The sequence below is a fragment of the Nerophis lumbriciformis genome, linkage group LG26 (genome assembly GCF_033978685.3).
Source record: "Nerophis lumbriciformis linkage group LG26, RoL_Nlum_v2.1, whole genome shotgun sequence".
NCBI classification, from domain to species: domain Eukaryota; kingdom Metazoa; phylum Chordata; class Actinopteri; order Syngnathiformes; family Syngnathidae; genus Nerophis; species Nerophis lumbriciformis.
The window spans coordinates 372,565-385,000 of record NC_084573.2 but is presented as its reverse complement, the minus strand read 5'-3'; the positions used below and the strand labels follow the sequence as shown (position 1 = coordinate 385,000).

The following is a 12,436-nucleotide window of genomic DNA, read 5'->3' as shown; positions in this document are numbered from 1 at the left end:
GCAATTTTTTGGAAAGGTGGAGAGGTGTCAACGTAAGGTTCTAGAACGTGGACGTGGAGAGGTGTCTATGTAAGGTTCTAGAACGTGGGCGTGGAGAGGTGTCTATGTAAGGTTCTAGAACGTGGACGTGGAGAGGTGTCTATGTAAGGTTCTAGAACGTGGACGTGGAGAGGTGTCCATGTAAGGTTCTAGAACGTGGACGTGGAGAGGTGTCCATGTAAGGTTCTAGAACGTGGGCGTGGAGAGGTGTCCATGTAAGGTTCTAGAACGTGGACGTGGAGAGGTGTCCATGTAAGGTTGTAGAACGTGGACGTGGAGAGGTGTCCATGTAAGGTTCTAGAACGTGGGCATGGAGAGGTGTCCATGTAAGGTTCTAGAACGTGGACGTGGAGACGTGTCTATGTAAGGTTCTAGAACGTGGACGTGGAGAGGTGTCTATGTAAGGTACTAGAACGTGGGCATGGAGAGGTGTCCATGTAAGGTTCTAGAACATGGACGTGGAGAGGTGTCCATGTAAGGTTCTAGAACGTGGACGTGGAGAGGTGTCTATGTAAGGTTCTAGAACGTGGACGTGGAGAGGTGTCCATGTAAGGTTCTAGAACGTGGGCGTGGAGAGGTGTCCATGTAAGGTTCTAGAACATGGGCGTGGAGAGCTGTCCATGTAAGGTTCTAGAACGTGGGCGTGGAGAGGTGTCCATGTAAGGTTCTAGAACATGGGTGTGGAGAGGTGTCCATGTAAGGTTCTAGAACGTGGGCGTGGAGAGGTGTCTACGTAAAGTTCTAGAACGTGGACATGGAGAGGTGTCCATGTAAGGTTCTAGAACGTGGACGTGGAGAGGTGTCCATGTAAGGTTCTAGAACGTGGGCGTGGAGAGGTGTCCATGTAAGGTTCTAGAACGTGGGCGTGGAGAGGTGGCTATGTAAGGTTCTAGAAGGTGGGCGTGGAGAGGTGTCCATGTAAGGTTCTAGAACGTGGGCGTGGAGAGGTGTCCATGTAAGGTTCTAGAACGTGGGCGTGGAGAGGTGTTCATGTAAGGTTCTAGAACGTGGGCGTGGAGAGGTGTTCATGTAAGGTTCTAGAACGTGGGCGTGGAGAGGTGTTCATGTAAGGTTCTAGAATGTGGGCGTGGAGAGGTGTCCATGTAAGGTTCTAGAACGTGGGCGTGGAGAGGTGTCCATGTAAGGTTCTAGAACGTGGGCGTGGAGAGGTGTCCATGTTGCGTTTGGACCAGTTGTTCCTCCCAGGGAATTCAAGTCACAAGTCGCTCCCAAGCTCTTTACGACACTTAAAGCTGAGTAGAAAAACCCCCAGAGACAGAATAGGTATTTTGTAATATATTTGCAAAGCTTTGCAGATATACATTGAGACCAGTCCAGCATAGAACATTCAATCGCGCCGCCAAGATGGTCTGCCCCCCCCGAAAAACCCTCTCCCCTCTTAAGTCTCTCTCTCTCTCCCACCCTCACAGTCATGTCCCTCCAGCCCAAACACTTGCCCACTGTCCTCCGCACCTGGACATAAGGCTAGATAAGAGAAAGGAGTATCTCTCTTTCTTACATTCCTCACTCAAGGTTAAGCACACAGTTTTTGCAGACAACCAAAAGACCACAATTGGAAGAAAAACACTAGCTGTTTTGTAATATGATTATGAAATAAAAGAAGTAACACTTAAATTCGGATATATGTAACAGGTTCTAGACCAGCCATTGATCCAAGTGTGTTGGGAATAAGGAGTACTTCCCAGAAGGTTCTAGGACTATTTGTGTGTAGGGGTCAGAATGCTGGCTGCTTGAGTGGAGATCAAATGCATATTTCCCTCCAACAAATACAAATGTACTCATAAAGTACATTTCTGTATGTTTTCATGTCCTTGTAACTAGCATCTGACAACAAGTCTGGACTCTTCAAGTCAGCATTTCTTCTTGTGTTGGCAGCCCTACATGACAAAATATCACTTTTTACTGGACCAAAGATGTTCATCCTCATCTCCACCGTCATGACTTGGACCTGCAGTGAGACAATCACCTCTGTAAGTACTTAGTACTCACTTCTACTCTAATATCAAGTGTCAATCACCTCTCTAAGTACTTAGTACTCACTTCTACTCTAATATCAAGTGTCAATCACCTCTGTAAGTACTTAGTACTCACTTCTACTCTAATATCAAGTGTCAATCACCTCTCTAAGTACTTAGTACTCACTTCTACTCTAATATCAAGTGTCAATCACCTCTCTAAGTACTTAGTACTCACTTCTACTCTAATATCAAGTGTCAATCACCTCTCTAAGTACTTAGTACTCACTTCTACTCTAATATCAAGTGTCAATCACCTCTGTAAGTACTTGGTACTCACTTCTACTCTAATATCAAGTGTCAATCACCTCTGTAAGTACTTAGTACTCAGTTACACTCTAATATCAAGTGTCAATCACCTCTGTATGTACTTAGTACTCAGTTCTACTCTAATATCAAGTGTCAATCACCTAAGTAAGTACTCAGTACTCAGTTACACTCTAATATCAAGTGTCAATCACCTCTGTAAGTACTTGGTACTCAGTTCTACTCTAATATCAAGTGTCAATCACCTCTGTAAGTACTTAGTACTCACTTCTACTCTAATATCAAGTGTCAATCACCTCTGTAAGTACTTGGTACTCAGTTCTACTCTAATATCAAGTGTCAATCACCTCTGTAAGTACTTAGTACTCACTTCCACTCTAATATCAAGTGTCAATCACCTCTGTAAGTACTTAGTACTCACTTCTACACTAATATCAAGTGTCAATCACCTCTGTAAGTACTTAGTACTCACTTCTACTCTAATATCAAGTGTCAATCACCTCTGTAATTACTTAGTACTCAGTTCTACTCTAATATCAAGTTTCAATCACCTCTGTAAGTACTTAGTACTCAGTTACACTCTAATATCAAGTGTCAATCACCTCTGTAAGTACTTAGTACTCACTTCTACTCTAATATCAAGTGTCAATCACCTCTGTAAGTACTTAGTACTCAGTTCTACTCTAATATCAAGTGTCAATCACCTCTGTAAGTACTTAGTACTCAGTTACACTCTAATATCAAGTGTCAATCACCTCTGTATGTACTTAGTACTCAGTTCTACTCTAATATCAAGTGTCAATCACCTAAGTAAGTACTCAGTACTCAGTTACACTCTAATATCAAGTGTCAATCACCTCTGTAAGTACTTGGTACTCAGTTCTACTCTAATATCAAGTGTCAATCACCTCTGTAAGTACTTAGTACTCACTTCCACTCTAATATCAAGTGTCAATCACCTCTGTAAGTACTTAGTACTCACTTCTACACTAATATCAAGTGTCAATCACCTCTGTAAGTACTTAGTACTCACTTCTACTCTAATATCAAGTGTCAATCACCTCTGTAAGTACTTAGTACTCACTTCTACTCTAATATCAAGTGTCAATCACCTCTGTAAGTACTTAGTACTCACTTCTACTCTAATATCAAGTGTCAATCACCTCTGTAAGTACTTAGTACTCACTTCTACTCTAATATCAAGTGTCAATCACCTCTGTAAGTACTTAGTACTCAGTTCTACTTTAATATCAAGTGTCAATCACCTCTCTAAGTACTTAGTACTCACTTCTACTCTAATATCAAGTGTCAATCACCTCTCTAAGTACTTAGTACTCACTTCTACTCTAATATCAAGTGTCAATCACCTCTGTAAGTACTTGGTACTCACTTCTACTCTAATATCAAGTGTCAATCACCTCTGTAAGTACTTAGTACTCACTTCTACTCTAATATCAAGTGTCAATCACCTCTGTAAGTACTTAGTACTCACTTCTACTCTAATATCAAGTGTCAATCACCTCTGTAAGTACTTAGTACTCAGTTACACTCTAATATCAAGTGTCAATCACCTCTGTAAGTACTTAGTACTCACTTCTACTCTAATATCAAGTGTCAATCACCTCTGTAAGTACTTAGTACTCAGTTACACTCTAATATCAAGTGTCAATCACCTCTGTAAGTACTTAGTACTCACTTCTACACTAATATCAAGTGTCAATCACCTCTGTAAGTACTTAGTACTCACTTCTACTCTAATATCAAGTGTCAATCACCTCTGTAATTACTTAGTACTCAGTTCTACTCTAATATCAAGTTTCAATCACCTCTGTAAGTACTTAGTACTCAGTTACACTCTAATATCAAGTGTCAATCACCTCTGTAAGTACTTAGTACTCACTTCTACTCTAATATCAAGTGTCAATCACCTCTGTAAGTACTTAGTACTCAGTTCTACTCTAATATCAAGTGTCAATCACCTCTGTAAGTACTTAGTACTCAGTTACACTCTAATATCAAGTGTCAATCACCTCTGTATGTACTTAGTACTCAGTTCTACTCTAATATCAAGTGTCAATCACCTAAGTAAGTACTCAGTACTCAGTTACACTCTAATATCAAGTGTCAATCACCTCTGTAAGTACTTGGTACTCACTTCTACTCTAATATCAAGTGTCAATCACCTCTGTAAGTACTTAGTACTCACTTCCACTCTAATATCAAGTGTCAATCACCTCTGTAAGTACTTAGTACTCACTTCTACACTAATATCAAGTGTCAATCACCTCTGTAAGTACTTAGTACTCACTTCTACTCTAATATCAAGTGTCAATCACCTCTGTAAGTACTTAGTACTCAGTTACACTCTAATATCAAGTGTCAATCACCTCTGTAAGTACTTAGTACTCAGTTACACTCTAATATCAAGTGTCAATCACATCTCTAAGTACTTAGTACTCACTTCTACTCTAATATCAAGTGTCAATCACCTCTCTAAGTACTTAGTACTCAGTTACACTCTAATATCAAGTGTCAATCACCTCTGTAAGTACTTAGTACTCACTTCTACTCTAATATCAAGTGTCAATCACCTCTGTAAGTACTTAGTACTCACTTCTACTCTAATATCAAGTGTCAATCACCTCTCTAAGTACTGAGTACTCAGTTCTACTCTAATATCAAGTGTCAATCACCTCTGTAAGTACTTAGTACTCACTTCTACTCTAATATCAAGTGTCAATCACCTCTGTAAGTACTTAGTACTCACTTCTACTCTAATATCAAGTGTCAATCACCTCTGTAAGTACTTAGTACTCAGTTACACTCTAATATCAAGTGTCAATCACCTCTGTAAGTACTTAGTACTCACTTCTACTCTAATATCAAGTGTCAATCACCTCTGTAAGTACTTAGTACTCAGTTACACTCTAATATCAAGTGTCAATCACCTCTGTAAGTACTTAGTACTCAGTTCTACTCTAATATCAAGTGTCAATCACCTCTCTAAGTACTTAGTACTCACTTCTACTCTAATATCAAGTGTCAATCACCTCTCTAAGTACTGAGTACTCAGTTCTACTCTAATATCAAGTGTCAATCACCTCTGTAAGTACTTAGTACTCACTTCTACTCTAATATCAAGTGTCAATCACCTCTGTAAGTACTTAGTACTCACTTCTACTCTAATATCAAGTGTCAATCACCTCTGTAAGTACTTAGTACTCAGTTACACTCTAATATCAAGTGTCAATCACCTCTGTAAGTACTTAGTACTCACTTCTACTCTAATATCAAGTGTCAATCACCTCTGTAAGTACTTAGTACTCAGTTCTACTTTAATATCAAGTGTCAATCACCTCTGTAAGTACTTAGTACTCACTTCTACTCTAATATCAAGTGTCAATCACCTCTGTAAGTACTTAGTACTCACTTCTACTCTAATATCAAGTGTCAATCACCTCTGTAAGTACTTAGTACTCACTTCTACTCTAATATCAAGTGTCAATCACCTCTGTAAGTACTTAGTACTCAGTTACACTCTAATATCAAGTGTCAATCACCTCTGTAAGTACTTAGTACTCAGTTACACTCTAATATCAAGTGTCAATCACATCTCTAAGTACTTAGTACTCACTTCTACTCTAATATCAAGTGTCAATCACCTCTCTAAGTACTTAGTACTCAGTTACACTCTAATATCAAGTGTCAATCACCTCTGTAAGTACTTAGTACTCACTTCTACTCTAATATCAAGTGTCAATCACCTCTGTAAGTACTTAGTACTCAGTTACACTCTAATATCAAGTGTCAATCACCTCTGTAAGTACTTAGTACTCAGTTCTACTCTAATATCAAGTGTCAATCACCTCTCTAAGTACTTAGTACTCACTTCTACTCTAATATCAAGTGTCAATCACCTCTCTAAGTACTGAGTACTCAGTTCTACTCTAATATCAAGTGTCAATCACCTCTGTAAGTACTTAGTACTCAGTTACACTCTAATATCAAGTGTCAATCACCTCTGTAAGTACTTAGTACTCACTTCTACTCTAATATCAAGTGTCAATCACCTCTGTAAGTACTTAGTACTCAGTTCTACTTTAATATCAAGTGTCAATCACCTCTGTAAGTACTTAGTACTCACTTCTACTCTAATATCAAGTGTCAATCACCTCTGTAAGTACTTAGTACTCACTTCTACTCTAATATCAAGTGTCAATCACCTCTGTAAGTACTTAGTACTCAGTTACACTCTAATATCAAGTGTCAATCACCTCTGTAAGTACTTAGTACTCAGTTACACTCTAATATCAAGTGTCAATCACATCTCTAAGTACTTAGTACTCACTTCTACTCTAATATCAAGTGTCAATCACCTCTCTAAGTACTTAGTACTCAGTTACACTCTAATATCAAGTGTCAATCACCTCTGTAAGTACTTAGTACTCACTTCTACTCTAATATCAAGTGTCAATCACCTCTGTAAGTACTTAGTACTCAGTTACACTCTAATATCAAGTGTCAATCACCTCTGTAAGTACTTAGTACTCAGTTCTACTCTAATATCAAGTGTCAATCACCTCTCTAAGTACTTAGTACTCACTTCTACTCTAATATCAAGTGTCAATCACCTCTCTAAGTACTGAGTACTCAGTTCTACTCTAATATCAAGTGTCAATCACCTCTGTAAGTACTTAGTACTCACTTCTACTCTAATATCAAGTGTCAATCACCTCTGTAAGTACTTAGTACTCACTTCTACTCTAATATCAAGTGTCAATCACCTCTCTAAGTACTTAGTACTCAGTTACACTCTAATATCAAGTGTCAATCACCTCTGTAAGTACTTAGTACTCACTTCTACTCTAATATCAAGTGTCAATCACCTCTGTAAGTACTTAGTACTCAGTTCTACTTTAATATCAAGTGTCAATCACCTCTGTAAGTACTTAGTACTCACTTCTACTCTAATATCAAGTGTCAATCACCTCTGTAAGTACTTAGTACTCACTTCTACTCTAATATCAAGTGTCAATCACCTCTGTAAGTACTTAGTACTCAGTTACACTCTAATATCAAGTGTCAATCACCTCTGTAAGTACTTAGTACTCACTTCTACTCTAATATCAAGTGTCAATCACCTCTCTAAGTACTGAGTACTCAGTTCTACTCTAATATCAAGTGTCAATCACCTCTGTAAGTACTTAGTACTCACTTCTACTCTAATATCAAGTGTCAATCACCTCTGTAAGTACTTAGTACTCAGTTCTACTCTAATATCAAGTGTCAATCACCTCTGTAAGTACTTAGTACTCATTTACACTCTAATATCAAGTGTCAATCACCTCTGTAAGTACAAACCCCGTTTCCATATGAGTTGTGAAATGGTGTTAGATGTAAATATAAACGGAATACAATGATTTGCAAATCCTTTTCAAGCCATATTCAGTTGAATATGCTACAAAGACAACATATTTGATGTTCAAACTTTATTTTTTTTTTGCAAATAATCATTAACTTAGAATTTCATGGCTGCAACACATGACAAAGTAGTTGGTAAAGGGCATGTTCACCACTGTGTTACATGGCCTTTCCTTTTAACAACACTCAATAAACGATTGGGAACTGAGGAAACTAATTGTTGAAGCTTTGAAAGTGGAATTCTTTCCCATTCTTGTTTTATGTAGAGCTTCAGTCCTTCAACAGTCCGGGGTCTCCGCTGTCGTATTTTACGCTTCATAATGCGCCACACATTTTCCATGGGAGACAGGTCTGGACTGCAGGCGGGCCAGGAAAGTACCCGCACTCTTTTTTTTTACGAAGCCACGCTGTTGTAACACGTGCTGAACGTGGCTTGGCATTGTCTTGCTGAAATAAGCAGGGGCGTCCATGAAAAAGACGGCGCTTAGATGGCAGCACATGTTGTTCCAAAACCTGTATTTACCTTTCAGCATTAATGGTGCCTTCACAGATGTGTAAGTTACCCATGTCTTGGCCACTAATGCACCCCCATACCATCAGACATGCTAGCTTTTCAACTTTGCGTCGATAACAGTCTGGATGGTTCGCTTCCCCTTTGGTCCGGATGACACGATGTCGAATATTTCCAAAAACAATTTGAAATGTGGACTCGTCAGACCACAGAACACTTTTCCACTTTGCATGAGTCCATCTTAGATGATCTCGGGCCCAGAGAAGCCGGCGGCGTTTCTGGGTGTTGTTGATAAATGGCTTTGGCTTTGCATAGTAGAGCTTTAACTTGCACTTACAGATGTAGTGACCAACTGTATTTAGTGACAGTGGGTTTCTGAAGTGTTCCTGAGCCCATGTGGTGATATCCTTTAGAGATTGATGTGGGTTTTTGATACAGTGCCGTCTGAGGGATGGAAGGTCACGGTCATTCAATGTTGGTTTCCGGCCATGCCGCTTACGTGCAGTGATTTCTCCACATTCTCTGAACCTTTTGATGATATTATGGAGCGTAGATGTTGAAATCCCTACATTTCTTGCAATGTCACTTTGAGAAACGTTGTTCTTAAACTGTTTGACTATTTGCTCACGCAGTTGTGGACAAAGGGGTGTACCTCGCCCCATCCTTTCTTGTGAAAGACTGAGCAGTTTTTGGGAAGCTGTTTTTATCCCCAATCATGGCACCCACCTGTTCCCAATTTGCCTGTTCACCTGTGGGATGGTTAGAGATGTGTTATTGACAACACACTTGTCTATTCAGCTATTATGGTCCCAGACCTCAACCCCTAGCCAGAGGCAGTGGAAGTTTGAAGTTCCTTGGAGTAGTCCAGTCCATCCGGCTGGGTTCGGCTGCGTGTCTGGCAACCTCAGTCAGGAAGAGGGGGAGGGGACTACAGAGTTTTGACCGTGATTGCAGTACCATTTCTGGCCACATTATTACATATGGCTCCTTTAAAGGCCTACTGAAAGCCACTACTACCGACCACGCAGTCTGATAGTTTATATATCAATGATGAAATGTTAACATTGCAACACATGCCAATACGGCCGGGTTAGCTTACTAAAGTGCAATTTTAAATTCCGCGTGACATATCCTGCTGAAAACGTCTCGGTATGATGACATCAGCGCGTGACGTCGCGGATTGTGGAGGACATTTTGGGACAGCATGGTGGCCAGCTATTAAGTCGTCTGTTTTCATGGCAAAATTCCACAGTATTCTGGACATCTGTGTTGGTGAATCTTTTGCAATTTGTTCAATGAACAATGTAGACAGCAAAGAAGAAAGCTGTAGGTGGGAAGCGGTGTATTGCGGCCGACTGCAGCAACACAAACACAAACACAGCCGGTGTTTCATTGTTTACATTCCCGGAAGATGACAGTCAAGCTTTACCATTGGCCTGTGGAGAACTGGGACAACAGAGACTCTTACCAGGAGGACTTTGAGTTGGATGCGCAGACGCGGTACCGTGAGTACGCTTCCAAACATTTGATGGCTTGCCCGTACGTGCGTGCCGCTATGTGCATGTCACGTACGTAACTTTGGGGAAATATATGTGCTGTATGAACTTTGGGGAGGTGATCGGTACTTTGGGCTGTGGGATTGAGTGTGTTGTGCAGGTGTTTGACTTGTATTGGCGGGAGGGGGGAGGTGTTTGTTATGCGGGATTAATTTGTGGCATATTAAATATAAGCCTGGTTGTGTTGTGGCTAATAGAGTATATTGTGTTTATTTACTGTTTTAGTCATTCCCAGCTGAATATCAGGTCTCACAGCATCTTCCCTATCTGAATGGCTCCCACTGACCTCTAGTCCTTCACTCTCACTTTCCTCATCCACAAATCTTTCATCCTGGCTCAAATTAATGGGGAAATGGTCGCTTTCTCGGTCCGAATAGCTCTGGCTGCTGGTGGCCATGATTGTAAACAATGTTTGGATGTGAGGAGCTCCACAACCTGTGACGTCACGCTACTCGTCTGCTACTTCCGCTACAGGCAAGGCTTTTTTATCAGACACCAAAAGTTGACAACTTTATCCTCGATGTTCTCTACTAAATCCTTTCAGCAAAAATATGGCAATATCGCCAAATGATGAAGTATGACACATAGAATGGACCTGCTATCCCCGTTTAAATAAGAACATCACATTCAGTAGGCCTTTAAGTTTGGGGTCATATGGCAAGTGTTGGATTTGATTCAAAACGTTATTCACAATCCACATTGAGACAAAAACACACCTCTTTCTCTTTTTTGTGCGTAGTAAATAGTAAGCGGTGTTGGGTGTTGGGTGTTGGCCAACAATGCTCCATTTACATGCCGAGACCTGCATATTAACTGTAATCATCTAACAACATATTGACACTTTTCACAAACTTATGGATTTCACAGTCACAAGTTGATCTTTTGTGTAAAACTTCAGAAAGTTGTGGACTAAAATGGTAGTACTAATAAAGGGTCTACATGTTCTAGGACAGGTCCTGTCATGTTCCACCTTTTTCTGTCATAGGATGACCAGCAGCTCCCTTTCACCGACGATGACTTTAGAAGAAGAATAGCACACCCAAACTTCCAGGAACATCTTCAACTGGAAAAAAAAGTGGCCAAACTGGGCAGAAGTGTAAGTTTCCTCTTCCCTTCATACACTATTTGTTGTTGTCATGTGACCACACACAGTATTTGTTGTTGTCATGTGACCACACACAGTATTTGTTGTTGTCATGTGACCACACACAGTATTTGTTGTTGTCATGTGACCACACACAGTATTTGTTGTTGTCATGTGACCACACACACTATTTGTTGTTGTCATGTGACCACACACAGTATTTGTTGTTGTCATGTGACCACACACAGTATTTGTTGTTGTCATGTGACCACACACAGTATTTGTTGTTGTCATGTGACCACACACAGTATTTGTTGTTGTCACGTGACCACACACAGTATTTGTTGTTGTCATGTGACCACACACAGTATTTGTTGTCGTCATGTGACCACACACAGTATTTGTTGTTGTCATGTGACCACACACAGTATTTGTTGTTGGTAATTGGTATGGGGACAAGACTGGTAGCAGTAGCAACATATTGGTATGGGGACAAGACTGGTAGCAGTAGCAACATATTGGTATGGGGACAAGACTGGTAGCAGTAGCAACATATTGGTATGGGGACAAGACTGGTAGCAGTAGCAACATATTGGTATGGGGACAAGACTGGTAGCAGTAGCAACATATTGGTATGGGGACAAGACTGGTAGCAGTAGCAACATATTGGTATGGGGACAAGACTGGTAGCAGTAGCAACATATTGGTATGGGGACAAGACTGGTAGCAGTAGCAACATATTGGTATGGGGACAAGACTGGTAGCAGTAGCAACATATTGGTATGGGGACAAGACTGGTAGCAGTAGCAACATATTGGTATGGGGACAAGACTGGTCCAATGCATGAGTTCCCTAACAATGGACTTTGCTTCCAGGACAGAAGATTGTTTGCTACGTATGTTGTGGCCTCAGGACTTCAGTATGGAATGGGAGAGAATGTCTTCCATCTCTTCTTCAAGGTGACACTTTGCAACAATGATATTTTCTTCTTCCATGTTCTTCCGTGAATGTTTTATTATCATGTTGTGTGTGATTGTACGTCAATATGGATGTTGTTCTCCTAGACGTCATGGCTGGGACAAGGAAACACAATACCAGTCTTTGGAGACGGCACCAACATTGTTCCCACTATTCACATCAATGACCTTGCAAGGTTGGACACAAAAACACTTTCACAAATCTTCAATACTGACTTTTCTGTAGCCAGACAGTGCGTATCTACATTTTATATTTGTATGTATGTATGTATATATGTATATATTTATATGTGTATGTATTTACTGTATGTCATTGTTTTTTGTTTTGTTGTTTTCAATAAAGTGTGATTCAAAAAATAATTGAGCTTCGGCCCAAGCCTTACTACCTGCTGGCTGTGGACTGTTCCAACAACACCATGGAGGACATTGTTAAGGTGTGTATAGTAATATTGGCAAACACCATGGAGGACATTGTTAAGGTGTGTATAGTAATATTGGCAAACACCATGGAGGACATTGTTAAGGTGTGTATAGTAATATTGGCA

General features: G+C 40.3%; 1 protein-coding gene across 1 annotated transcript in view; it reads left to right on the top strand.

Annotated features, from left to right (window-relative positions):
• The window catches only part of LOC133624097 (adenylate kinase 7-like), a 34,073-nt gene that overhangs the window by 4,457 nt on the left and 17,180 nt on the right, over positions 1-12,436 (top strand). The window contains exons 4-8 of the mRNA XM_061987715.2: positions 1,936-2,030; positions 10,816-10,926; positions 11,790-11,873; positions 11,979-12,067; positions 12,235-12,325. Of these exons, the coding sequence (XP_061843699.1) occupies positions 1,936-2,030; positions 10,816-10,926; positions 11,790-11,873; positions 11,979-12,067; positions 12,235-12,325 (470 nt within the window). The remainder of the gene's footprint in view (positions 1-1,935; positions 2,031-10,815; positions 10,927-11,789; positions 11,874-11,978; positions 12,068-12,234; positions 12,326-12,436) is intronic.